Genomic DNA, 27,981 nt, shown 5'->3' on the forward strand with positions numbered 1-27,981 from the left:
AATATTTTAGTGTAGCCACTTAAAATTATACCTTAGAAAAATGTTAAATGGCATGGAAATATTTTTGACATATGGTTACTTAGGGGACAAAAGCAAGGTATAAAAAATAGTACATGTAGAGCAACCCCAATTTTGTGAAAAATATATATGATTTATTTTTCATTAAAGAAGCTGCTTCCTTATAACTGTAGGCAGGGTCAGATGCAAAAAGGAAGTTGCTGGGAAAGGAACTGAGTAAAAGCTGCTGGACCTTATGAGGGAGAAAGTGTGATTAACCAGATGGCTGGCTTCTTGACCGAGCATCTGGTCAACCACATTTTTTCTTTCCTAAGGCCCAGCAAGCCAACCAAGGCCCTACTCCGAAAACTACCCCTGAGCCCTGTTGCCCCCTCATGAGTGGGGTGGAGGGCGCTTCTGGAACTTGGGGTCTGTAGGAGTGAAAGGTGAGGGAGGGGCTGGGGCCCGAGTGGCCCCTCCCACCGAGGGAGAGCTGCCTTTTCTCCTACAGAGCTGTGGCCCTGAGATTGCTTCCTCTTTCTTCACTCTGGAGCCAGAAGCAGGGCTGCTGAGCTCTCAGGAAAGCTAGGCGTGGGTTTCTGGAGCTCTTAGCTCATTTAATCCACAGGCCAGAGTGGTCAAGTGCTAGCCAAAGGCCTCCCTCCCTGTACTGGGGGTGTCTGAGAGGCCACCCTGGAGGCCTGCAGGATGGCAGGGGCACAGGAAAAGAAGCTGGCATCTGTGTCCAACCTCATGGCTGTGTTTGAGAACAGCAGGTACGGAGCAGCTGGGTTGGGAAGGGTCACCAATGGGGGCTGACCACTTCCTCCAGCCCCTCAGCCACGGGCTCTCAGGCTGCATGGACCCTCCCAGTTACCATGCTGAGGCTCAGGGCCACCTTGGGCCCTCAAGTTCTTCCTCTGGGTCCTGCCCTGAATACCTCCCCTTATCTGTCATAGGTTCTGAGAGCACAGGATAATGTCCTAGGGCCCAAGAGCCAAACCGGGAAGAGTGTGCCCAGATGCACTGGGGCGTCAGGGCAATTGTGGAGTTATGAGTGAGTGTGGGTGGGTGACAGACAGCGTTTGGAGTGCCTGACTCCATCCACTGCCTCTGCAGCAACTTGTGCAAACAATAGCTAGTATTTGTAGAGTATTTACTCCCTATGAGTAGGATAACCTATAATTTGTCATTCAAACAAGCCCATGTGCAAAACTGAAAGTGGATGCTATTAGTTTTTTTTCCTGGGACAACAAGTGAAGCTGGGACTGTGCTGGGCAAATGTTCATCCAACCTATGGGGCATTTACCATCTTACTGGGGGTCGATTCTTTTACCATTCTCATTTTTTTATGAATGAGGAAATGGAAGTGCAAAAAGGCAAAAGATGACAAATGTATTAAGTTCATGTGTTTGAAGGCAATGCCGGGGCTTCTGTCTAAAGAAAAAGGGCTGCATCAGATGCGTGGAGGTCATTGGTAAACTCAGCAGGGGTGGTGTGTGTGACCTTAATCCACTCAGCACGCATTTCTTAAGCCCAGGGCTGTGTTAGGGACTGCCATAGGTAGAGTTCTCTGCCAACAGACTCCGAGACAGAGATTTGCTTTAGGAGGTGTGCTGAGGAAAGATTTGAGGAACACCACCAGTGGTGGGTGAGAGGACCAGGGCCCGGCAGGTAGAGAAGTTGGCCTGCAGTGCACTTGCGACAGAGGTCTCAGCCTGTCCCAGGGGGCTCTGGAGCTGGGAGGCCCTTCAGAGCTGTTCCAGTTAAGGCAAAGGGGTTGAACTAGTCACTGAATGCTGGCTCCCATTCCTGTGGGAAGGGAGCATGCCTTGGGTGACGCAGCTCCCTTCCATGGAGTGCAGTCCCCAAGAGAGGTGCAGCTAAGAACGTGTCAGCCGCCGATGATCCCTGTTGTGCCTTTGGATGCTAAGCTGTGTAGCCATAACCATAATGCAAGGTCACGATGTCCCAGGAGGGGCTCGGGCGCCGTGCTGAGGGCACTCGGGGCAAGCAAAGCCTCCCCTGGGCTTCGAGGTGGAGGTGGTATCCATGTGGGCCTAGAGGCGAAATTCAACCCCCAGAGCACGCCTTGTCCAGAAGGGTGAGAGTCACCCCTTATTTGAGGGCCCCAGGCCAACTACCTTGGCTTAAGCTTTCTGATGGGTCTCCAGCACCTTAGCTGATCTGACAGCGTGTGTGTGTGTGTGTGTGTGTGTGTGTGTGTGTGTGTGTAGAGGAAATAGAAGCTGGCCTGGGGCACATAGGGAGAAATGCAGAAGTTGAAACCAAATGTAGAACAGAAAGCCTGAGGCCAGCTGCTCACAGGAGCTGCAGACCTGTGGGCAGAGGAACTGGCCATTGAGGTGCCAGGGGCAGGGTCAGGGGAGCCAGGAGTGGCACTCAGAGACTGGGTTGCAATCGTCTCTGTGTCACAAACTGGCTGACTTGGGGCAAGTCACTTTGACTCTGGATCTCTTTCTCCTTTACTCAAATAGGAAGAGGCAATTTAGGGTGAAACCAGCCTATCTGGTTTGAATCCTTCGCTGCAAAATGGGGAAAATGAAAACCTGTCTCACGAAGTGTGGGGGTTTTTGTCCTTTTCTGGCCTTCTATTTCCCAACTTGTCTTTCTCCTAAAGATGCTTAGCCTGTGCTATCATTGTAAGCTTTTACAATGAGAATAGAACACAATCCAAACTACTGAGTATATTCAACAAAGGTGGCCTCTGTTATCCAAAGAATTTAACTGGTCTACAGACCCAGTAACAAAGCTGCTTTATGAAGGCCCATCTCTGGGGAAACAGAGAAATTGGTCTTGGGCCAGCTTCTTCCCTGGCTGGAGTTGTGGAGGGCACAGCTTCCACCCCAGGCCCTTGAAAACTCCCATATTTAGCAGCTCTGCCCTCACTTTAGATTGTTCCATGGCTCCCACCTTCCCTCCAAGTATCAGTTATTAAAGTTTTAGTCCCTTTCCTGCTGCAGACTCTAAAAAAACGGTGGGGAGGCCTCCTCTGTGTATAACTCCAAAGGTGAGGCTTAGCAAGGAAACCATTAAACCATTGCGCGACGAGCAAACTGACCGCCCTCCCGCTCTCTACGTGGGACATGACTCTCAGGGGTCTGGACCTTCCTAGCAATGTGGGACAGAAATCCTAGAATGAGCTGGAACTCAGGATCAAAGGATTGAGAAAATCTTCTCAACCAAAAGCGGGAAGAGCAAAATGAGACAAAATAAAGCGTCAATGGCTAAGAGATCCCAAACAGAGTCGAGAGGTTATCCTGGAGGTTATTCTTACGCATCAAATAGATATCACCTTGTTAGTCAAGATGTAATGGAGAGGCTGGAGGGAACTGCCTGAAAATGTACAGCTGTGTTCCAGTAGCCATTTTTCTTGATGATGACAGTATACTGATATAGCTCTCCCAATGTGACTGTGTGATGGTGAAAACCTTGTGTCTGGTGCTCCTTTTATCTACCTCATCAACAGACGAGTAAAACATATGGATTAAAAATAAATAAATAATGAGGGGAACAAATGTTAAAATAAATTTAGTAGATTGAAATGCTAGAGATCAATGTAAGGGAGGGGTGAGGGGTATGGTTGTACGAATTTTTTCTGTTTTCTTATTTCTTTTTCTGAATCGTTCCAAATGTTCTAAGAAATGATCATGATGATGAATATGCAACTACGTGATGATATTGTGAGTTACTGATTATATACGTAGAATGGAATGATCGTATGGTAAGAACGTTTGTGTTTGCATGTTGCTATATTTAATAAATGAAATTAAAAATTAAAACAAACAAACAAACTTCTGTGTGCAGAAGGAGAGTTTCTTCTATGTGGTTGCATTTTAAACAGGGAAGTATGCAGTTCCCCATAGAATGAAAACACACCCCAGGCTGACTCATTTTGAAGCTGGATTTCCCTCCAAAAAAGGGGTTGGAGAGAGAAGTGGGAATTTTACTTGGCAGGCTCCTGCACAGGGCCTGGGACTCGGGGATCACTGCTCACCTGACCTCAATGACCCCACACAGGAGCCATCATCATCCTCTTTGTTCCGTAGACCAGAAACCCCTCACCTCTGCTCTGTTTTCCTCAGGACCCCGGGAGCAGTGCCCAGAGACCGCAGACTGGACGACTACCCTCACTGCGCAGGGAGCAGGCTCCCCCAGCCCCCGGAGCCATGGGAGAGGCCCACCCCGGAGGAGACCCTGGATTCTGGGCCCAGAACAGTCAGCAGGAGGTACCTGAACTCCCTGAAGAGCAAGCTGTCCAGCGGCGGCTGGAGGAAGTCCTGCCAGCCCAGGACCGGCCCCGGGATGGAGACACAGGTGCCTAAAGGCTGGGGTAGAAGGGGAGTGGGAGGGCGCCTTTTGCTGACCCTGACCTCATACATTCTTCCATATCCCCAGCCAGTGACAGCAGCTCCCCAGGTGGAGGTCTTGTGAGGCTCTGCAGAGATCGGCTGGAAGCTAGCTACCTGCTCTGCACCCCACCGCCAGCATTACTTCATGTCTCCCTCTCTCTAAGAGGTTTTATCTGGCAGGGAAATTGAAACTCAGACAGCTCAAGGAACTGGTCCGAGACCATACAGCTCAGAACAGTCTCTGTCTTATGAACCCAATGCTGTTCCCCAGTGGAGCCTCAGTTTACCCATCGAAAGAGATAAGAATCCAAAACCAGCATTAGAGCTTTGAGTGCCAGTTCCTGCCCTTAGACTAAAGACCTGTCTGATTGTAGGCAGGTTACCTCCTTTCCGTGGGTCTCCGTTTCCTTATCCGTCAAGTTCAAGGTTTAGACTGCACGCCAGTGTGCGCCTGTAGCCAGCCTGCCAGGTCCACTTCCCGGCACACCCGTCTGCTCCTCGTGTGACCTTGGGCAGACCTCTCTAACCTCTGCGTGCCTCGGTTTCCCTATTTGTAAAGTGGGGCTGATACTTATAGTAGTGGGTTCTGGGTATCAATTGCTGCATGACAAGTCACCCCAAAATGCAGTGGCCTGGCACAACAATTTATTATTTCTCACAATTTTGTGGCTTGACTGGGATGCCACTGCACGGTTTTTCTATTTGTCCCACTTGGGGCCCCTCGCAGGCAGTCAGAGGGTGGCTGGGCAGGAGTGGCCAAGATAATGCCACTCTCCAGCCTGGGGCCTCATAAGGACGGCCGGAAGCCAGGATTCAGCTGGGACACTGGCACAGCTGGGCCGGTCCTCTCCGTGTGGTCCCAGGGCCCCTCCGCGCTGCGTGGTCTCCCTGCCAGGGCGTCCATCAGGGCAGTCAGACCTCACAGCCTGGTGGTTCCTGTCCACAAGAGCGCATAGGCGGAAGCTTCCAGACCTACTGAGGCTCAGGCCCGGGACCAGCACAGCCTCACTCCTGCTGCATTCTATCGAGTTAAAGCGGCCCCAGGGCCAGCCCGAGTCTGCAGGCGGGTGTGAACCCTGGGAAATAGGCTCCATGGAGCATCTTTGGGGACTGGCACCCACGGTCCCCATCAGAGGAGACCTCAGCTCTCCCGCCCATTCTTCTCTGTTTCCCTCCCCACCCCCCTGGCAGGAGCCTGAGGAGAAGAGGATTGTCCAGGAGCTCCTGGAGACGGAGCAGGCCTACGTGGCACGCCTCCACCTGCTGGACCAGGCTGGTGCCCGGCCCCCACCCCCACCCCGACCGCGGAGCCCACCCCCGTGCTCTCCTCTGGCCCACAGCTGAGTCAGGACCCCCGGGTGTGACTCCTGGAAGCCCTTTGCCCTTCACCCCTGTCGGCTGGAGTTGGGATGGAAATCAGGATTTAACCCTCAGCACCGCTCACTCCCTGTTCCACCCCCCACCCCCACCCCACCCCCGGTGCCTCACGCATGGCAGAGAAAACACCAGCCTGCCCTTCCAGACCCCACACAGCTGTTCATCCCAGGGCCCGGTGTCCTCACGGCATCTTAAGGAGCCCTGCACTCAAGGGTTGAATCATCGACAGGCCGGGAATTTTTGCCCCGGGGTAGCCCAAGACCTTGCCACATCCAGGGCAGGCCCACTTCTGACGTTCATCAGCTGCAAGCCTCTGGCCTAGTCCCTGCGTCTCTAGCCTTGGTTTGTCCATCTGTAAAGCGGCCAGAATAGTCTTCCCTGCCTACCTCTTTCTGGGTTGTTGCAAGGATGATAGGAGAGGAAACCATTCCGTAAATGGAAGATGCCCTCAGAACCCGCCCCCCGCCCCCCTAGGGTGGCGCTTGCTTCCCCCTGCTGTGTGCCTAGGCCCCCTGCCCCTCCCCCACCTTCCCGCAGGCCCAGTGACCCGGTGGTCCCCGCGGCAGGTGTTCTTCCAGGAGCTGCTGAAGGCGGCCCGCGGCAGCAAGGCCTTCCCCGAGGACGTGGTCAGGCTCATCTTCTCCAACATCTCCTCCATCTACCAGTTCCACTCGCAGTTCTTCCTGCCAGAGCTGCAGCGGCGGCTGGACACCTGGTGAGCTCTGCCGGGTGCCCCTGAGGCCAGGCCAGCGGCGCGACCACCAGGTCCTGTTAGGGCCTGACAGCCTCCTGCGCCGGGCTCAGTCCCATCTGCACAGCCAGGGGCTTGGACAAGGCGGCGCTGAGAGGCTGGGGCCCCGCGTGCTGGGGAAGGGGGTGGCTCCGGCCCTCGCCGGCCCATGTGGTGTGGAAAGCAGTGGAAATAGCCAACGCTACCTGCAGTACCTGCGCTGCACCCTGTTAACCCACTTAAGTTTCCGAGCTGCCCGTTGTGTGACGATGACATCGTGGTTATGACAGAGATCCTTTTAGTTTTCAGAGATGACCACTAAGGTGGTGGTGGATTAACTTGCTTCATCTACTTTGCCAAAGAAATGTCACAGATTCCTAGGACATCCTTTAAAGTTCTTTGGCAAAGATGAAGAAATATGGCAAAATGTTAATAACTATTAAACCCAGGGGAGGAACATATGGGGGCGTGTTATTATTATATTCTCTTTATGATTGCTTGACATTTTTCATGATAAATTTCAAAAAGGAAAACCCTATGAGGTCGCTTATCATCATTCCCATGTTTTCAGATGGGAACATTGATGTACAGAGAGGGTAAGCCACTTGCCCAAGAACACACAGCTAGATGAGTAGGAAGGTCAAGTCCCTGGGTCATGTGACCTTCAGGCCCCACCACGAATGGATCCTGGATAAACTCTTATTACCTCTCTGAGCCTCAGCTTTCTGAGGCTAACAACTGTCCCCTGAGAATTAAATGAGGTGAGACTTGCATGACTGTCTTGGTTAGTGCTTGGTAGGCAGCGCTCATTATTATTACACAACCAAATATCAAGTCGTTATTGACACCGACTGTGGGCTGCTAGGCCTTGTGGGGAGACCAATCAGGGGAGAGAACAGCACCTGCCCTAGGGAGCTCCAGTCCAGGTGGGACCAGACTGAACCTGAGTCTGTGCCCAGGAGAACAGTGACTGCTTTGGGGAGCCTGGCCTGGGCTGGCTCTCCCTGGGGGCCGGAAAGGAGGTCCCCAGGCTGAGGTCCATGCTCCGCCCGCAGGACAGCCACCCCCCGCATTGGCGACGTGATCCAGAAACTGGCTCCCTTCTTGAAGATGTACAGTGAATATGTCAAGAACTTTGAGCGTGCTGCCGAACTGCTGGCCACCTGGACCGACAAGTCCCCACCCTTCCAGGAGGTTATCACCCGCATCCAGGTGAGGTGGCAGGGGCTTGGAGCCCGCACTGCCTCCCCAGTATTCCCCTAGTGAGCTTGGGCCGGTCCCTGGCTCAGCTGCCTCCATGGGCCCCAGTGCCCACCTGCCCTGCCCACTCCCCTGACCTTTGGTGCAGCCTGACCCTCCCCTCCTTGTTCTCACTGCCTTATTCCTTCCTAAGAGCAGCGAGGCCTCTGGCAGCCTGACCCTGCAGCATCACATGTTGGAACCGGTGCAGAGAATTCCACGCTACGAGCTGCTGCTCAAGGAGTATGTCCAGAAGCTGCCAGCCGAGGCCCCAGATCGGGCTGATGCCCAGAGTGAGGACACCCTCGGGGCACCCAGGGGGCTGGGGAGGCCCACACCACTCCAGTATATTTTTGGCACACCTGCTGATGGTTATGACCACCATCAGTTATCACATCCATCATTACCTGTACCAATAACCACATTTTACAGACAAAAACACTAAGGCTCAGATAGGCTATATGACTTGCCCAAGGTAACACAGCCAGAAAGGAACACAGCTGGGATTTGAACCCATACCCGTAGGTGCCACAGCCCATGCTCTCTACTGCACCTCCTGAGTCCAGGTCAGTGAGGGGGAGCAGTGGGAGTTACAGAGCCTGAGTACCTGTCCCCTGCCCTGCGGTGGCCATCCAGACACCTCACGTGCTGGCTGCGTGGACAAGCCTCCCGGGAGCGGTCGCCACCGCCGATCCTAAGGCCATGTGGTTAAGCCTCAAGAGAGCCCTGCCCCAGCCACTGGCTCCCCAGTTCTGAGGGATGGCTCTGACCCTGCCCTCTCCTTCAGAAGCCCTGGACATGATCTTCTCAGCTGCTCAGCACTCTAACGCAGCCATCACCGAGATGGTGAGCTGCTCAGCCCTGGGAGGTGCTGGGCAGGGGGGGGGTGGGGGGGGGGTGGGGGACAGAGGGTGGCCCCTGGGTCCTGGCACCTCCTCCCTGCAGGTCCCAGCCCTCCTTCTCCCCCGCCCCCGCCCCGCATGTCTTGGTTGCTGTGTCCCCCGCCCCGACCCCATGACACCTGCCCCCTCGGCTGCCCCTCCCCACACCCCCGTCCCCACAAGGCAAACGTCCCGAAGCGGGTGGGCCTTGGCCTCGCTGGACTGAGGGCGCACCCCTCCCCCCACACACACACACCCAGGAGCGGCTGCAGGACCTGTGGGAGGTGTACCAGCGCCTGGGGCTGGACGACGACATAGTAGACCCTTCCAACACGCTGCTCCGCGAGGGCCCCGTCCTCAAGATCTCCTTCCGCCGCAGTGACCCCCTGGAGCGCTACCTCTTCCTGGTAGAGGGACTAGGACGGGGGCGCCGCCCGTGCTGGGGAGGGAAGTCCCTGGGCCCTGCCCGCCTGCTCGCTACCTGGCACTGCAGGAGGAGCAAGGAGGAGAGCTTCTCTGTCCTCCTCTGCCTTTACCACCCGGTGACTTTGGACAAATCATGTGCTGGCCCCAGGCTTCAGGGATTTCCAATCCACAGGTGTCCTAGGCATGTCCTAGGAAGCAACACCGACAGGGCTTGAACCCAGTCTGTGTGGATCCCAAGCCTATGATATTAATCTGTGCAATAGAGAATACACAGCAGGAGGGAATTAGGTTAACTTTGGGAAGAACTTCCCTGAATCTGCACTGAAGAAGCCAGGCTGCCAGCTGGAGCTTGGGCCTGCCTGGAGTCTGGGGGAGGGAGTCACAGTCTCTCATCTCCCTTGCCACACTGAGACCCCGTGAGAAAGGCCTTGTAAGTTTCTGAGGTCCCTTGATACCCACAGGTAGGGTGACCCTTCAGTGGTCTCCTTAATTGGGTTGGGGGCTGGACAGCACCTTCCTCATCACACCTGGAATGTCCTGTGAGCCCCGAGATGGTGACCAGAGGGGCAGGAAAACCAGCCGTGCGCAGCCCAGCCTCGGGGAAGGCCCGCCTGACGGCACCTCCTGCCCCCACCGCGGCGCACCCCCCACCCACCCCTACCCCACCCCCACGCCTGTGTCTCCTGCAGTTCAACAACATGCTGCTGTACTGCGTGCCCAGGGTCATCCAGGTGGGCGCCCACTTCCAGGTTAGGACCCGCATCGACGTGGCCGGGATGAAGGTGAGAGGCGGGCCCTCCGTGGGGCCTCTCAATCCGGGAGCCAAAGCCTGGCAGGTCCCCGGCAGGCGTGGAGACAGGGAGAGCGTAGGGTTAGCGCCTCCCTGCTGGGGCCTCCGCCGTCCTGCCCGGAGCCTTTGCGGGGTCCTCACCGACCGGTCAGGGCTCACTCTTTGGGGCAGTGCATGCCCCAGGGAGGCCCTACTCTGCATTCTCAACCGACTGTCCGCGCCAGTGCTTCTCAAACGCTCCAGTGCGCGGGAATCCCCTGGGCCTCGGGTTGAACTGCAGGATCAGCTTCAGTAGATCTGGGAGGGGCTGGGGGGCTGCATTTGTCATCAGCTCCCGGGTGACGCTCACGCTGCGGGCCCACAGGCCACACCCGGAGTGGGATGAACCTCCACTGTCAGCTCAGATGCTGGCCTGTGTGTGTCCCCATCGGAGAGGGCTGCAAACAGGCAGGGACAGTCGCACCATCGACTCCCGTCAGAGCCTCACAACAGCCCGATGATGCGGGGGCTGATATCTGCCGCTGTATTTTCTGTTTTCCACCTCTTAGAAACAATTTTAATTTTATTCTTTAAACATATAGATAGATAACACACATTACAAAATCAAACATTATAAACAAACACCTACAATGAAAAATCTCCTCCATACCCAGTCCCGGAGTTCCTCTCCTCAAAGCCAGCTTTTGCTTCTTGTGAGGCCTTCAGAGGTAGTCTTTGCATTCACAAACAAAGAATATATTTATTATTGTTTCCTTACATTTGTCTGCATAAATGGTGACATACTCTATACACTATTTTGTGCTTTGCTTTTTTTTTAGATATAACAACAAACAAACATGAACATTCTTACCATATGATCATTCCATTCTTGGTATATAATCAATAACTCACAATGTCATCACATAGCAGTATATTCATCATCATGATCATTTCTTAGAACATTTGCATCAATTCAGAAAAAGAAAAAACTCATACTTACCATACCCCTTACCCCTCCTTTGCTTTTTTTTTCTTTTTTTTGGCATGGGCAGGCACTGGGAATTGAACATGGGTCTCCGGCATGGCAGGCGAGAACTCTGCCTGCTGAGCCACTGTGGCCCACCCTCTCCTTTGCTTTTTAAACTACTAATTCTGGAGACTGTATCATATCAGTACATAAGAACTTTCTCATCCTTTTGCACAGCTGCATTGTATTCCACTGCGTAGAAGTACTGTAATTTATTCAACCAGCCTCCTACTGATGGATATTTAGGTTGTTTTCAATCATAAGCCATTGCAAACAAGACTGCTATGAATAAGCTTGTAGCGTATGCATGAGTATGAGTAAATCTATAGTTAGGCCCATTTTTTTAAAAAGTAAGGAAACCATGGCTCAGAAAGGTTTTTTTACCCCAAGTAATCTGCTTGGGGTCACACAGCAAAATCTGGTTTGAGTGCCCAAAACCCAGGTGAAACAGAGTCTAGAGCCCCTGTGCCTGATCGCTATGTTACCCTGTCTTCTGTTCAGGCTTCAACCCAGAGGGGTAAAGCTCATGGTGGAATTTCAGGCTTAGAGGAGGAAATGGTGAAGGAAACTTCTTGGCTACCCTTCTCTGATTGCTCCTGAGGACTGGGGAGTAGGGAGCTGGTCTGGAAGAAGCAGAGGTCTGGAATGACCTGTCTTGAAACCTTTCTCTCCCCTCATTCTCAACCCCACCCCCACCCACCCCCACCCTCCTCCAGGCGGGAATTGAGCCTGAGAGAATCTCTATGCCTGAGAATCCCTGGCAGAAGGGTCTTGCTGCTCCTGCCTGGCTTGCCTGGCACTTGGGGCCGAGTCAGGGGCCTGGGGCTGAGGCTGATGAGGGGACTCAGTCACCTTCTGGGGGTTCACAGCCCACCCCCCACGCCTAAACCTACTGGGGCCTTGTAGACATGCAGCCTCCCTCAGCAGTGTCCCCCTTTACATCCCCTGGGGTCGTAGGACATCCCAGATGCTGACGGATTATGCAGGGTGTGAGGGGGGGATCCTTGGGGAGTGAGACAGAGAACGACAGGATTAGAAAGAGGGACAGACAGACAGACAGAGAGATGGAAACAGGCAGCCCAGCAGGTAGACAGAGAGGCAGAGATTGCAGAAAAGCCAAGAAATACAGAGCCCAAAGCAGAGCCATAAAGTGAAAATAGACAGAGATGGGACTAAGGGCGTCAGACGCATAGGGTGTGTGAGGAGGGATGTGGGTTCTGGCACCGGCCAATCGCAGCCAGCCTGTTCCCCTCCGGGCATGTCCTGTGCGCTGGTGGGTGCACAGCGCCCTCTACTGGATGGTATAGACTTGGCTAACTTGGAGCTGTCTACCTGCCCTGCACCTATCTAGACTGCTGGGAACCGTTTTGAGTCGGAAGTTTGTAGGTAGGGCTGGCCTTCAATCTGCCATGACAGTTCCCACTGGCCTATGACACTCTGTCCTCGGTGCCCAGGGAGGACTTATTCTCAGCAGCTATTTTTCCCCAGCATCCGACCTTATCCTAATGTTGTGCCATTGGCTTAAGGCCAACCTGGGAGGAAGGATGGGGTACGGCACCCATATTCAGGGTCTCCGTGTACAGTTGTGCAGGTTGTGTACTGCACAAGAACAGCTCATCTAAGAGGTGCCATAGGCAGCAGACATCCTAGGTTGTGTATTTAGGACGGAATTAGCCAGCAGATGGCAGTCAAGTGTCCTGCACCAACAAAATGTGGGTATTAAGACAGTTTGCGAACAAGTATCAGTAAAGTGTTTTGAGTAAGAGGAGTCCTTTTCTAGTTAGCATGACACTGAACTGGCCCAGATACAGGGAAAGTGTTTTGAGACTGGCACGGCAGAGCTCGGGAACTGTGCTCTTGTAACCTTCATGCGTCCCTCTGCAGAGGTGACAGGGGCAGCCCGAGACTGCTGTGTGGACACGCAGCAGCGTCCTAGCTTCTCAGGGCAGGAGCTCCCCCAGTTCCTCTATTGCTATCAGAAACATCATATTTCTTCCCACTTGTCGACTCCAAACTTTGGATTTCTTTTTTTTTTTTTTTTCTGCCTTCTCCCCTGTTCCTCACTCAATTAGTAACATAGTCTTGCCAGACTTCCTGACATTGTCTCCCCAGTTAGAAACCTTTTCTCTCTCTCCAAATGCAATTGCTTGAGTCGGGGCCTAGACAGCTTTGGACTATTTACCTAACGAGCCTTTGAGCTACAGGCTCATCCCCCTCTGCCTGGATCCAGTCCCCCCACCCCTGCAGGTGCACCCAGGTGCCAGGGTGGCTTTCCCCAAACAACTCTTTCTGCAGACCTTCTCCATGTAGAGTCCCACAGTGCCTCCCCATTGCCAAGAGTGTTGAGTCCTAGTCACTTGGAGCCCCTTCTAGAGGAAACAGCCTAGTTTTGTGGAGCCCGAAGGGGAGACTAAGCCTAACATGAGTCTAAACGTCCTTAGACTAAGGACGTGCTATAGTCAGTGCCCTCTGGCATGCGGTGGGATGCCCAGAAGGGAATGAGGTCCCCGTCCCTGAAAGTGTGCACAGGTCTGGCAACCACATGGCAGGGAGGAAGCAGAGAAGCTCAAACTTCACATAGAATCAAGGACAACAAGCTTTCCCCTACCTTGAGGCTTGTGGGCTCTAGGTCTGTCTTAGGTTCCCTCTGTGGCTCTCTCCACATCACCCAGGAGAGCACTGCACTTACAGAACCCTGCAGGGGTGGACTGGGTGGAAATGGTCCCTATGCCTTACTCTTAGAGGCTGAAAACCTGAGTTCAAAGCCTCATTCTACCCTTCAGATGCTGTGTGACCTCAGGTAGGTTTATTACCTACTCTGTGTCTCTCTTCTCTTATCTTCTAAATAAGCATGATAACATCTGCCTCCTAAGGTTGCTGTGAGGATTCTTTTTCTCTAACTTTTTATTATGGGCATTTTTAAGCAATACTCGGCTTCAGCAGTTGTCAACTCAAACCCAGTCTTAATTTACCCATATTCCTTCTTATTTCCCCCTTCTTCACTGGGTTCTTTTAGAAAAAATTCCAGAAACATAATCATTTTACTTGTGAAGAATTCAGTATATTTCTCTAAGAGTTAAGGACTCTCCCTTTTCCCTAAAAGATAACTGTAATACCATTAGCACATCCGGTAAATTAACATTATTTAATAAACTAATGTCCTTTAGTTTTCCCTTACTGTTCCCTGTCTCCTCGCTGCTGATCTGTTCAAATCACTTGTAATATGTTTCTTACATCTCTTTTGTTTTATTACGTTTCCCTCTCCTGCTCCCCTCCCCCTGTTTGTTAACTGTAGAAGTGAGATCATTTCTCCTGTAGAGTTTCCCAAAGTCTGGATTTTGTGACTGCACCCTCCTGGCGTCACTTAACATGTTCTTCTGTCTCCTGTTCTCCTGCAAACTGATAAATAATCTAAAGACTTGAGAAGATTCAGCTAGGCAAGACTAATACACAGCTGGTTTGAGGTTCTTCTCTAAGGAGACACAGAATATTTGGTTATGTCTCTTTTGGGGAGCGTTCAGACTGATCAGTGGGCTCAGCAGCTGTGCTGATTGTACAGGAGAACACGCACGGAGAGAGCTCAGTGCCGGCACGTGGCAAACACTCCGTAACTGGCAGCTTTGATAACGGCCTTGGTACCATCAGAGCTCTGCGGTAAGAGGACAGTGAAAGATAAGAAGTGGGGGGTGGGGATTTAATCAATTTCTTTACTCACCGTACTTTTTCTAGGCCTAGACCTGATCTCAGAAAAGCTGTATACCCTGAAATTCAGTTTTGAGACCCAAATTCCATTTTTGGCAAATTGCTTGTTAAGAACCATCACTCCGGGCGGGCCTTGGTGGCTCAGCAGGAAAGAGTGCTTGCCTGCCATGCCAGAGGACCTGGGTTCGATTCCCGGTGCCTGCCCATGTTAAAATAAAAAAGTCAAAACCTCGGGTGGGCCACGGTGGCTCAGCAGGTAAGAGTGCTTGCCTGCCATGCCCAAGGACCTGGGTTCGATTCACAGTGCCTGCCCATGTTAAAAAAAAAAAAAAGAAGAACCATCACTCCCAGATGCAAATGTTCTGAGAAATGATCACAGTGATGAATATACAACTGTGTGATGATATTGTGAGCCATTGATTGTACACAAGTGTGGAATGTTCATATGTTAAGAATATTCATGTTTGTATGTTATTCTGTTTTGTCAATAAAAACATAAAAAAATAAAGTTGATGTACATCAAAAAAGAGAAAAAAAAAGAACCATCACTCCCACCTCACCCTGACTCCCTTATCTGCTTATAAAATTCCAGGGGCCATAAGTCCCGTTCACTTAGAGCAAAGCCCGGTTGCAGGTGCATTTGCTTGGCTCACCAGGATTAGGGAGGCAGGGAACAAGGTCCCTATCCCTCTCCTTCCAATTACGTCCTCCCTCAGGCACAGTTCACCCTCCCCCGACTCCACAGTGTCTGTGTGACAAGTCTGAACTGGTCCCTGGCCTCCTTGCCCACGCAGGTGCGGGAGCTGACAGATGCGGAGTTCCCCCACTCCTTCCTGGTGTCGGGGAAGCAGCGCACCCTGGAGCTGCAAGCCCGGTAGGCTAGCTGGGGGCCCGGGCTGTGGCGGGGAAAGGAAAGGGGGATGCCTTCGACACCTGTATTTGTTTTCTGAGCAGGTCCCGGGAGGAAATGATTTCCTGGATACAGGTATAACAACACCCTTTTGGCTGTGACTTTCTAAGATTCTGACCCTAACCCACCCAGGCTGTGGGGCAGGGGTGCATGTGTGTATGTCTGTGTATGAAGGGGGCCTGGGCGTGCTCCGTTGCTCCCTGCTTTCCCTACAGAGTTGCTGTGCAGTGGTTATGACTCCTTCGGAGTCAGACATGGGTTCAAATCTTGCTGCCTCTCATTACTTAGCTGGATGGCCTGGGGCAAGTCACTAAACCTCTCTGAGCCTCAGTTTTCATAGGTGTTATCTGGGACTAATAGTTTCTTTTCCCTTAAATCAGCCAATGTGTGCTTAGAATCTAGTGCCTGGAACCCCATAGATTTTCAGCAATGTTTACTGAATGCATGGATGATGGACAGATGAGCAAGCCCTCCCTCCCCCCACCCCTCACCCCCAGGCCTGCCAAGCAGCGATTGACCAAATTGAGAAGAGGAATGAAACCTTCAAGGCTGCAGTCCAAGGGCCTGAGGGAGACTCCCAGGAGCAGCAGGTAAATGAAGTTTTTTGCACCCTGGGGCTAGACCCACCAAACCCATATAGGGCTTGCTCCCTCTCTGCTCTACCCAGCCCAGCTTGGAGGGACGGAGAGAGTGCAGCCCACCAGGTGTGATTTTAAAGGGACCATAGGAAGCCTTCCCACCCTAACATCACCCTCCTCAGTGCTGAAAGTGCCCCTATTAGCAAAAAGCCCTTTAGTGGCTTCTATGTGCAGCTAATCCTGCTGAGGGTTCTGCAGCTATGTAGCTCTGGCTACAGGGGGCAGTGCAGGTCTGAGAAATATGGGCCAGATGGCAGGTGGAAGGTGGGTGGGGTGGGGATTACAGAGCGTTTCTCTGACTCAATTTTAAGTTTGGGCTCCAACCCCTGGCTTCCTGGGTGACCTTGCCCGATGAGCCACTTGGCCTCTTTGGGCCTCAGTTTCCACATCTGTAAAACAGCAACCCCAGGAGCTGACCTACAGCAAGCACTTCACGTGGAAGCCATTGGGACACACTTGATTTCATCCCTGCCCCTCGCAGGTGGGCGGAGGCCCCGGCCTCAGGGCGTGGGTGCCCGAGCCCACAGCGCCACACCCCTCCTCCCACAGCTGCAGTCGGAGGAGCTGGGCCTCCGGGCGCCGCAGTGGGTGCGGGACAAGATGGTGACCATGTGCATGCGCTGCCAGGAGCCCTTCACCGCACTGACGCGCAGGCGCCACCACTGCCGGGCCTGCGGCTATGTGAGCGCCCCCCCGCCCCCGCCCCCCCTGCCCCAGCCCCCCTCAGTCCTTGCGCCCACCCCTTCATCTGCATCTGCCCAGTGCCTGTTCTGCGCCCACCACCCCGTCGTCCTTTCCTCCAGACCAATCCCCCTAACTGTCCCCTCCTCTCCTTGGCGAGTCCTCAGACCTCGGGCACGTGGAAGGTTCCTGCCCACACTGCCCCGCCCCGGGAGAGTGGGGACGCAACCCCTGCCTCCAGCGGGGTCCTGGAGGGTCAGCCCCGCCCCGAGCCTCCTGCTCAGCACCCAAGGAGAGGAAGGCACGCGGGCGCCCCACTCCTCTCTCTTCCTTCACCTCCGGCCAGGCCCCCAGAGGCAGGCCTTGCTTTTCTTTGGAAACACACCTGCTGTACTTGGGGCTGTTTTCTGCTGACATCACAGCCCCCTGCGCTTACCCTGCAAACAGAGAAACCCTTTTCAACCTCAGTCTTTCACGGACTTACCCGGGGACAGGAGGGATCCCACTGGGGGCAGGTGGGGCCAGTCAAGGAGGTGACCCCACCCCCCAAAGGTGTTAAAGGGAGATCAAGACGCCAAGCAGATTTCTAGGACAGAGGACACGCCTGTGTTCAAATATAAGTGACGAGCCACATCCCAGAGCCTGGTACAAAGGATCTGGGGATTAGCTACTGTTCTCAGTGATTCGTGCCTGTTAAGTGCGAGTTGAATCTATTCCCATTTGTGACTTCGTAAGTAGTTCCTAAAACTTTATTTAAAATGGTTAAGAGACACAGTGAAGCACAGTGAATAATAGGACATCCATGCACCTACTTTGTCAGAAATAGCACATTCTGACAACTGAAGGAAATGTATGTGTGCCCCTTGATTGGATCCTAGACAGAGAAGAAAAAAAAGAAAAGCTCAAAGGTCGTTTTGGGAATTGGGGAAATTTTATTGTGAGCCATATGTAGCTAATAATACTAAAGGCACATTAAGTTTCCTGAGTATGATAACAGCACCGTGGGTAGGTAGGAATATGCCTCATTCCCAGGAGATGCCAGCTACAAATTTAAGGGTGAATTTCACGGTGACTGTAACTTATACTCAAATGATTCAGGAAAAATAAAAAGTTCAGGTATAGATGCAGAGAGAAAGCAAGAATGTTAACTATTGATGAAGGGTATCATTGTATTATTCTTTAAACTAGTCTGTGGGCTTCAAGATTTCCAAAATAAAAAGTTGATGGAGGAGAAAATAAATATACACTAATAACATAGAAAGCTATAAAACTCTCAAAAAAAAAAAAAGAAAGAAAGAATAAAATATCCCTGAGGGCGTTGCGGCCCCCTGTGTGGGGCTGTGGGAGGTAGGCTTGTCCCGGTTTTGGGGTGCCACATGCCCATGAAAATCTTTGTACTTTGTGAGTCAGCCTTTGGGTAGTTCGGGTGCCTAGTTTTCGTCTGTCCTGCCAGACCGGAATCCCTGTAGGGTGGAGCGGGTCAGCCCTCCTCCTGCGGGTCCCTCCCAGGCCCCATGACGGGCTGGGCACCCAGACGAGCTCCCCAGGTGCAGGTTCTGGCTGACAAGTAGCCCCCCTCCCTCCGTCTCTTCCCCTCGCCTCTCCGTTTCCCAGCCCACATTATAGACTCATTGTGACACTCCCAGTCTTCCTCTAAACCCTACCCCATACTCTCTGGACCTCTCTCCAAGGAGAAGGAGGCTCCTTTCACACCTCTTTCACCCTGTCTCCCCAGCGTGATCCACAGCGGCCCCTTTGGGGGGCTTCTCCAGCACTGACCAGGGGTGGGCCCCAATCCACAGAGTACCCGTGGCATGTCTTCCTAGCAAAAGCAACCAACTATTACCGTTATGGCGGGGTATACCTGACTATATGATTGAGTGGAATGCAAAATGTGTATGTCTTCAAGCCGAACTGTGGAACTATAAAGAAATGTCCTGTTTCTGAAAGACCAGTAGCCCCCACTTAGCTGTGTGTGGCCCTTGGCAGAGCTCTGACCCCTCTGCGCTGTCCTGCCCTCCCCGTCCGGTGAGGGTAAAAGCCCGGCTTTGTCTACCCAGTGGGGTTGCTGGGAGCGTCAGGTGAGGGGGCAGAAGGGAGAGCTCTGGGAAAAGTGAGTCAGAGATACACTGCATGTCCAGGGCCAGTTCCTCCGAGTGTTCCCGCCCCTGAGAATAAGGGCTGCCTTGTATGGTGGCCTCCGCCGCTCAGGGACATGCCCCTGCTCTGCCTCCTCTCCTTCTCCGCAGCTTTCCCTTCCTTCCTCCTTTCACTGATCGCTCTCACACACACACCCCGCCCCCGCAGGTGGTGTGTGCCAGGTGCTCGGACTACCGGGCCGAGCTGAAATACGACTACAACAGGCCCAACCGAGTCTGCTTCGACTGCTACACGTTCCTCACCGGAAGCGTGCTCCCCGGGGACAGGCGGCGCGGCATCCTGGAGGTGAGGCCGCTGTCCCGCCTCCATCTGTCCTCCCACCCAGCCCCTCCTGTTAGCAAAGGTGTGCTGAGCGGCAGCCCCTGCTGGCACTGTCCTAGGTGCTGAGGAACGGGCAGGCCTGGTCACAGGGTCCCTCCAGCTCCCTCCTTCTCTTTCCTGCCCACTGCCGGTCCCTCTGGCCTCTCCCCCAGCCGCAACAGCACGGGGCTTGTCACCAAGCAGATGCAGCTTCTGGCTCCATCCTTGTCCCTGTGCAGCAAGAGCTCAACCCTGACGGACAGTTCCTGCTCACATTCCCATGCCCTGCTCCAGGAGAGAGCTGGTGTCACTGATTCCATTTTACAGATGGGGAAACTGAGGCTCCAGGTCAAGGCAGCTGGAGACACTATTCTAACTGCAGGGTATTTAAGGGACTGATTGGTTCCACCCCTCACTCTACCCATGGAAGGCCCAGAGAAGAGACTTACCTGGGATTTAGGAGCAGCTCTCTGTTTTCTGCTGCTCTTGGGGCCTCACCACCCATCCCTCATTCCAGTCAGCACCTATTGGGCACCAGCTGTATTCAGTTTTGCTCCACAGCCCAGGCATCAGTTACCACCACCCGCTGCCCTCCCTCTCTCCCTGGGAGGTGGGAGAGGCCCCCAGCCTATTCCAACCGAGCTTGGCTCCCAGATTTGAGTCACCCAGCGTGTAATCCTCCCCATCCTTTCAGGCCCAGCCCCTGCCCAAGCCCTCCTTGACCACATGGGTATAGGAGATGGTCAGTCCCTTCTCAGGCCCTTGATTTTGTTTCCTGGGGCAGCTCACAGGTGATAAGCCCTCCCTGCACCCATCCCGGGGGGCACCCGCTACTGGTTCAGAGGGTCTGAGAGTCGGTCACAGCTCCAGTTGCGGGACTGCAGGCACATGCAGGAACTTCTCCAAGCCTCAGGGACAGATAACCCCTCCTGGCAGGGTTGCTGCAGAGATTAGAAACCCGACACCCGGCGGGTGCTCTGCTCCCTGACAGTCCCTCTCTGGTTTTAGAAAGGGTCCTCGGCAGGGACCGAACACAGCCTGATGTGCAGCTTCCTGCAGCTCCTCGGGGATAAGTGGGGCAAGAGCGGCCCCCGGGGCTGGTGCGTGATCCCCCGGGACGACCCCCTCGTGCTCTACGTCTACGCCGCCCCTCAGGTAGCGCTGCCACCCGGCCGCCCGGGCGCCCCCCTCCCCACGGCGTGTGTATTGGCAGGGGTGGGGGTTGTGAGTGTCACTGGCCCCATATGTCAGATGAGGAAGCCGAGGCACAGTGAGGACACGGCACCCTCGAGTCACAGGGTTAGCTGTTTCAGAGCTGAGTCCAGACTCCGGATGACAACCGCTTTGCCGTCAGCGGGCAGCCAGATGTTCCTTCTTCTTTCTCTCTTCCTCCCGCCAGCCCACCCCCTTCATGAGAGTTTGTGGAGTGACTGTCTGCGGTGGTGGGGCTCATGTGGGAGGCAGCGGCCCATGGCTCTCTCCCCCCTCCCAGGACACGCGGGCTCACACCTCCATCCCGCTGCTGGGCTACCAGGTGACAGCCGGGCCCCCAGCGGACCCCCGGGTCTTCCACCTGCAACAGTCTGGCCAGCTCTACACCTTCAAGGCCGAGACGGAGGAGCTGCGGGGCCGCTGGGTGCGGGCTGTGGAGCAGGCGGCCAGCGGCTGGAGCCCCGGGGGGCCTCCTGGGGACCTGTCCGACTGACCCTGCTCACGTCCCCCTACCGGGGGCTGACCCTGTGGCCTCCGGGACCCACAGCCTCAAGCCTGTGCTTTCAAATAATCCATTTCCAGTCACCTGTGCTCAGGCCGTGTGTTCTGATTTGGGATTCAGAAAATAGGGGCCCGTCCCTATGGGGAGGGGTGACCAAATGTCCATTTTCCCCAGGGATTGGGGGAGGGGGGTGTCCTGGGATATAGGCCTTCAGTGCTAAAACTATAAACGCACAAAGCAGACCAGAACAGATGGTCCCTTTGGGCATTTCTCAACCGGGATTGCTCGTTAGAATCACCTGAGAAGCTTTTATGTATGTATATATTTTATACTGCTGCCTATGCCCACTACCAAAGATTACTGATTTACCTGGCCTGGGATGGGATGATGGGCATTTGTGGGAGTACATGAGTATAATGTGCAGCCCGAGTTACCCAGAAGAAGAAAGGAAGTACACTATGAATTGTCGAGTACTATCAACTGCCAGGCATGATAGTGACAGTAATAGTAAATAAGAAACTTGTATTGGGCCAGGCACTGTGCTGGGTGTTTTATGTGGATTATCTCATTTCACCCTTAGGAGTTAAAATCCCCATTTTCCAGATGAGAAAGCCAAATGAAGAAGGCAGGGCTCAGAGAGGTTTGGTAATTGTCCCAAGATCACACAGCTATTGGGTGCCGCTGTTTTTCACCCAGTGAACTAAGTCAAAGCTTTTTCCTTTAGGCAGCAAAGCGATAGGACAAGCAGAGAGAGGAGGAATGGGAGAGGAAAAGGAGGGGCAAGAGAGTGAAGAAAAGGGATAAGAGCTGAGACTAGAGGGAAGGGTCAGTGCCCCTGTTTGGCACCTGCCTGGTGGGTAAGGCAGCTTTTCCATCAGGGACCACTCAGGGTTGGCCCCAGCCTGAGCTCTCGGACCCTGGGCATTTACCAACAGCTCAGCCACCACTGGAATCTGCCCTCCAAGAAGGAAAAACAAATAAGCCTTAGGTCCTTGCACCATTCTATGCCCAGCCATTTGCCTGCCTCCATCCTGAGGCTCCTTCCCTCCTGTAGGGTGTTTTAAAAAGCCCAAGAAAACCTCCTTGCACAGTGTCTCTGGGGAACAGGCTGGCCATGAGTTCATTCCCTTGTTCATTCATGCATTCAACAAATATGACTTGAGCATCTAGTGTGAGCCCCACCTGATCGCTGTTGGGAGGATGCACCAGTGACTGAGGTAGACAGCAGTCCCTGCCCTTGTGGAGCTTATGTTATTTCCAGAAAGACAATTAACAAAATAAGTAAGTGAAACAGAGAACATTTTAGATGTGAGCTGTGCTTACATAGGGTGACCATTAAAGTCCATCCTGGACTTTCTCAGTTTTAAAATAAAAAAAAAAATTAAGGTCTCACTCAAGTCCCAGGAAACCCTTTGGTTACAGACAAATAGGGACAGTGAGTGACCCTGGTGGAAGAAAGAAAAGCAAGAAAGGAAGTAGAGGAAGAATGGGAGGGGGGAATATTTTAAATGGAAAATCAAGGAAGACCTCATGAAGAAGGTAGTGTTTGAAGAACATCCTCAAAGAAGAAAGGGAGGGAGCCATGCTGATATCCAGGGGAAAGCGTTCCAGGCAGAGGGAACAGGGAGTGCAAAGGCCCTGGGGTGGGAGTGTGCTGGGAGTGCGCAAAGACCAATGAGTAGGTGAGTGTGGCTGGAGCACAGTGAGCCCGAGGGAGACCACAGAAGATTACTCTAGGGGTGGGAGTTGAGAGAGGCAGAGGAGGGGGCCCTCAGAGGGCTCTGAGCCATGTGGGGAGTCACTGGGGGTTCTGACTTATTTAAAAAGCTCCTTCCTGCTGCTTGTTGAAAATAGACTGAAAGAGGCTGAGGGTGGAAGCAAGAAGCTGTGGCAGCAATCCAGGGGAGAGAAGGTGATGGCTGAGACCAAGCTCTGGAGCTGAGGAGGTGGTGAGAAGGAATCAGATTCTGGCTTTGTTTGGAAGGTAGAGTGGACAGGGTCTCCTAACGGAATGAGTGGGGTGGTAGAGAAGTTGGGGATCCAGAGATGGCAGCAAGGCCCCTGGCCTGAGCACCCGCAGAAGGGGGGACTGTGGGAGCAGCACACCAAGAGCTCGTAACGGCCAGGGCGAGGTGCCTGCTCACAGCCTCGTGGAAGCGTCGAGTCGGCAGACGGGCTTCTGAGATCAGGACTGCGCTGGGCATGGAAATGTGGGAGATGCCATCCTAGAGATGGGGTTTAAACCTGAGCGGGACAAGAGCCAGAGGGCGTGAATGAGACAGGGGAAGGAGAAGTGCTGAGCCCCACGCCCTGCCATCCTCACTGCGCACATTTCAACCTGCAGTTGCAGTGCTGGGAATTCATCCCAAGGAGACAGCCAGGCTACTGTGACAAGACACGTGTACAGGGGTGTTCACCGCACATTCTTTACAGTAGCCCCTCAGATTGCAAACGTATCTGTCAAAGGGGAACCCCTTTGATAAACTTATGCCCACCAAGAGGGAATTCATTAGATAAACTCTGATGCAACCACGCAAGGAGAACCATGCCACTAATCGACAAGAAGGCTTAGATCTTAATGTATTGACCCGGGGAGATGTCGGTGGTGTATTAAGTGAATAATAACTATAGAAGGAGCTAACATTTAAATGCTCAATGTTATCAAGCGCTGTCCTGAGTCCTTTATGACGATGACTTGATTTGATCCTTAAAAACACGGATTATGATCCTCATTTTACAGATGAGGAAACTGAGGCGCCATATAGTCTAGTGAGGGAGACAAATAACTGGCTTGTGGTCACGTAACCTGGGGTAGAAGACGCAGCCTTCTAGCCACTGTGTCGTGGAATGTTCCAATCCTCCTTGGATGAAAGCATTTTTTATATTTCTGCAAAATCTAAAGGAGTACGCTACAAACTCCGAATTGTCATTTGATTTTCTTGAGAAGCGTCTGCGGTGTTTGAATTTTTTCTTCAATATCATATATTTCTTCTATAGCCTCAGGAACAAGAGTGCCTTTCCCATGTTAAGGGGAAAGTATGGGGGGGTTCGGCCGCCCCCCTCCTTCCCTGCAGGCCTGCTCCAGCACCACTGCTGGGTTGCTGCTGCCTCAGCGCCCAGACACTAGAGGCCGTGTGTCCCGGAGTCCACTGGAAAATGCCACCCAGAGCCCCCCACGGGAGTCAGGGCACTGGCTGTCCCACGGACCAGTGTGGAGGTGTGGAAATATGTGGCGAGGGGTGGGCGCAGTCTGACCCTGTCAGAATTTGACCCGGGCTGGAGCCTCCCCTCCTGGGAGCTGCTGAGGTTCAGGCGAGGGGGCCTGTGTGACCCCAGACCCCCCCCGCCCCCTTCCCTGGCAGCACCTCACCTGATGACACCGTGGTCCCAGGCATGGATTGTGCCAGGCAGCAGAGACTCTCAGAGCCTCTAGCTTTTACCACTAAAAGGCCTTCCTTCTGGAAGACTGGAGGCCTCACCAGCAGGCCAGTGCAAGAGGTGCTGGGCAGGCAGTGGACCTGGCATGGAGAGGGCTGGCATGTGCTGAGCCTCCCCCTGCACAGCTGCCTTCCCTCCTGGGAAGTCTCCGTGCTGCAGCCACAAGGAGCTGGCCCTGCCTCGGGCACCTGGGGGTTCTGGGAATAGTCTTTACTCATTCATTTATTTATTCCCTCGGTTATTTCTTCCTGCATTCGTTGTTGCTACCATTTATTGAGTGTTTACTATGCATGAGCACACCACATGCATCATCTCATTTTATTCTGAAGCAACCTTTGACATGAGTTCACATGTCCACATTTTGCAGAAGCAGAAGGTGAAGGCAAGGGAGTTCACCTGTCTGAGGTCACACGGCCTGCAAGTAATGAAGTCCAGATTCAAACAGGCCGGTCTGATCCTGAGGTCTGGCTGCAGCTGGCACTGGGGGCTCAGAGCCCGCCCAGCTCTGCCGTTTCCCGGGCCTGGGGGTCTACCAAATGCATAGTGTTCAGTGCTCGGGATGGGGTTAGACACTCAGGGGCCGCCCCGTAGGCCCTCTCAGTTAGCATCAGCTCATTCTGTGCCGTCTGCCTCTGCTCCTTGCACTGCAAACATTCTCTGAGTATCAGGGGATACAGAGTTGAATAAATCATACTGCTTGTTCTTAGGGAGCTCAGAGTCTAGACTATTAGAATCACCTGAGATGCTTTTGGAAAATTCCAGTGCCCAGGTCCCACCCCAGAGCCATCTAATCAGAATGCCCAACCTAGAACATCAAGCTTTTTAAAGCTTTACCATGGTGAGTCTGCTGGGCACCTTCCTCAGCCAGGGCAGGACCAATTCTCGAAACCAGGATCCCTGACTTTGGCCCCTAAACTTTCCCTGGGGGATTTAGTTTTAGCCTGAGTGGACTGTATGAGGAGTGGCTTTGCTTTGGAACAATATGAGGTGAGGGGAGAGTCAGAAAGGAAAGCTGGGGCACCCAACCTTTTTTTTTTTTTATGTAGTGCATCTTTAAAGTCTGTACCAAATTAAGAAAATTCCATTCTCAACATCAAAAACAATAAAATAGGAATAAATTTAACAAAAGAAGCACAAGACTTGTACACTGAAAACTAAAAAATGTTGAAAGAAATTAAGGATCTAAATAAATGGAAAGACATCCCATGTAAGGGACTGGAAGGCTTATCAAGATGGCAGTACTCCCCAAAGTCATGGGCAGATTCCAATGGCCCTTTGCAGAAATCGGTAAGCTGATTGTAAACTCATGCAAATGCAAAGGACACAAAATACCAAACATTCTTGGAAAAGAGCAATGCTGGAGGACTCACACTTCCCAGGTTCAAAGCTTACTGCAAAGCTACAGTAATCAAGACTCCATGGTTCTGGCATAAGGATAGATATACTGATGGAATAGAACTGAGATTCCAGAACTATACCTGTATGCTTATAGTCAATCAGTTTTTCACAAGGGTACCAAGACACTGGAGAAAATGGAGAAAAAAGTCTTTGCAGCAGATATCCACATGCAAATGAATGAGGCTGGACTCTGAACGGATATCTGGGCAGGGGTGGGCAATGGGGATGGACAAGCAGTCACAGTCCATTCCAGAAGCATCCACAGCATCAGGAGGGCCAGGCAAGGCTGGGGAGACCCCCAGGGATGAAGCTGTGCAAAAAGCAAGTAGCCAATAAGCCAGAAACAAAAGAGCAATTATTTTATGGTCTCCTTTAGAAAATGCTTATAACAGGGGCCTAAATTGTAAGCTTTTAGAACGGACACATTTAGTCCAGAGTGGTAATTATTATTTCTGGATTTTGAGAGGCTGTTTTATATGTATAACCTGATATTTAGAGATGAACGAAGCTGAGTATGTCGGGGTTAAAGTAATTCAGAACACAGGAGTAAGGAAGACAGTGTCTATATTTTAGAACCACATGTACTCTTTGAGGCCAAAGGAAGAAAGGTTTATTTTGTCTGGAACCTAAATTTTCTGTAGCACATAATCTAACTCAACCTGTCTGTATAGCTTACTTGAACACTTGAAACACAGGGAGCCCAGAATAAGAATGAGGGCCTTTAATCCTGTATAGCTTAATGTAATGCCTGGATACATCCTAGAGTATATGTGGTAGTTAGATTCAGTTGTCAACTTGGCCAGGTGAAGGTGCCTAGATCTCTTGCTGTGGACATGAGCCAATAGCATGGGAACCTGATCTGTTGTTGATTACATCTGCAGTCGGCTAGGAGGCGTGCCTGCTGCAATGAATGATGTTTGATTTAATTGGCTGGTGCTTAAATGAGAGACTCAAAGTAGCACAGCCCAAGCAGCTCAGCATACCTCATCTCAGCACTCACAGCTCAACCCAGGCCTTTGCAGATGCAGAAAGGAATCACCCCGGGGAAAGTTGTTGGAACCCAGAGGCCTGGAGAGGCCAGTAGAGATCACCCTGTGCTGCCCTGTGTAAGAAAGAGCCTGATTGAAAGTTAGCTGCCTTTCCTCTGAAGAACTAATGAAATAAATCCCCTTTAAAGGCCAATCCATCAGTGATATGAATGTTCTGAGAAGTGATCATGGTGATGAATGTACAGCTGTATGATGATATTGTGAGTCCATATTGCCCAGCAAGTATGGAATGTTCATACTTTAAGAATGTTCGTGTGACATATGGAATAAAATTAAATAACAGGGGGAACAAATGCTAAAATAAATTTAGTTTGAAATGCTAGTGATAAATGAAAGCGAGGGGTAAGGGGTATGGTAGGTATAATCTTTTTTTTTTTTTTCTTTCCTGTGTTCATTTTATTTCTTTTTCTATTGTCTTTTTATTTCTTTTTCTGAATTAATGCAAATGTTCTAAGAAATTATGAATATGCAACTAAGTGATGATATTGTGAATTATTGATTATGTATGTTGTTTTATTTTGTTTCTTTATTTTTAATTAATAAATAAATTTAAAAAAAGAATGTTTGTGTGTATGTTGATTGTTTTTATTAATAAAAATTATTTAAAAAAAAGCCAATCCATCTCTGGTGTGTTGCATTTTAGCAGTTCACAAACTAGAACAGTATATTAAGCAGATAATCAAAAAGTATTGGCAAAGTCCCTTGAGGGATGGGAGAAAAAATATGGAACTATTAAACTTTACCATCAGGGAATCCCCTGATACTGTGTCAAACTTTAGGGACACCCAGATCAATAGGCCAAGCCCTTGATCTTGAGGCTTACTCTTGTGAAGCTTTTGTAGGTAGGCATACCTATAGGTATGCCCTAGAGTTACTTCTGGAGGACCTCTTTTGTTGTTCAAATGTGGCCTCGCTCTCTCTAAGCCCAACTCTGCAACTGAAATCATTGCCCTCCCCCCTTTTGTGGGACATGACATCCAGGGATGAAAGTTTCCCTGGCGGCATGGGGGATGACTCCCAGGAATGAGTCCAGCCCTGGCACCATGGATCAACAATTCCATCCTGACCAAAATGGGGAAAAGGAGTGTAACTAATAAGGTATCAGTGGCAGAGAGAGTTCAAATATAATCGAGAGGCTATTCTGGAGGTTGCTCTTACACAAGCTTCAATTA

At 52.1% G+C, this 27,981-nt stretch overlaps 1 protein-coding gene across 2 annotated transcripts; it reads left to right on the forward strand.

The window, feature by feature from the left end:
- The first annotated feature begins 517 nt into the window (after positions 1-517).
- Positions 518-27,314, forward strand: FGD2 (FYVE, RhoGEF and PH domain containing 2). Of its 2 annotated transcripts, none has more exons than XM_077161648.1 (16): positions 518-773; positions 4,104-4,335; positions 5,562-5,642; positions 6,314-6,462; positions 7,533-7,689; positions 7,871-8,009; positions 8,504-8,562; positions 8,858-9,004; positions 9,713-9,805; positions 15,316-15,395; positions 15,476-15,506; positions 15,929-16,021; positions 16,619-16,750; positions 19,058-19,195; positions 20,219-20,365; positions 20,610-27,314. In XM_077161648.1, the coding sequence occupies exons 1-16, from the start codon at positions 706-708 to the stop codon at positions 20,913-20,915; spliced, it is 2,052 nt and encodes a 683-aa protein (XP_077017763.1). In that variant the 5' UTR covers positions 518-705; the 3' UTR covers positions 20,916-27,314. The 2 variants fall into 2 exon arrangements, with proteins under 2 accessions (XP_077017763.1, XP_077017764.1); XM_077161649.1 differs by having other exon boundaries at positions 519-773; positions 20,703-27,314.
- Positions 27,315-27,981: the final 667 nt, after the last annotated feature.

Source organism: Tamandua tetradactyla, chromosome 5 (assembly GCF_023851605.1).
Source record: "Tamandua tetradactyla isolate mTamTet1 chromosome 5, mTamTet1.pri, whole genome shotgun sequence".
NCBI classification, from domain to species: Eukaryota; Metazoa; Chordata; class Mammalia; order Pilosa; family Myrmecophagidae; genus Tamandua; species Tamandua tetradactyla.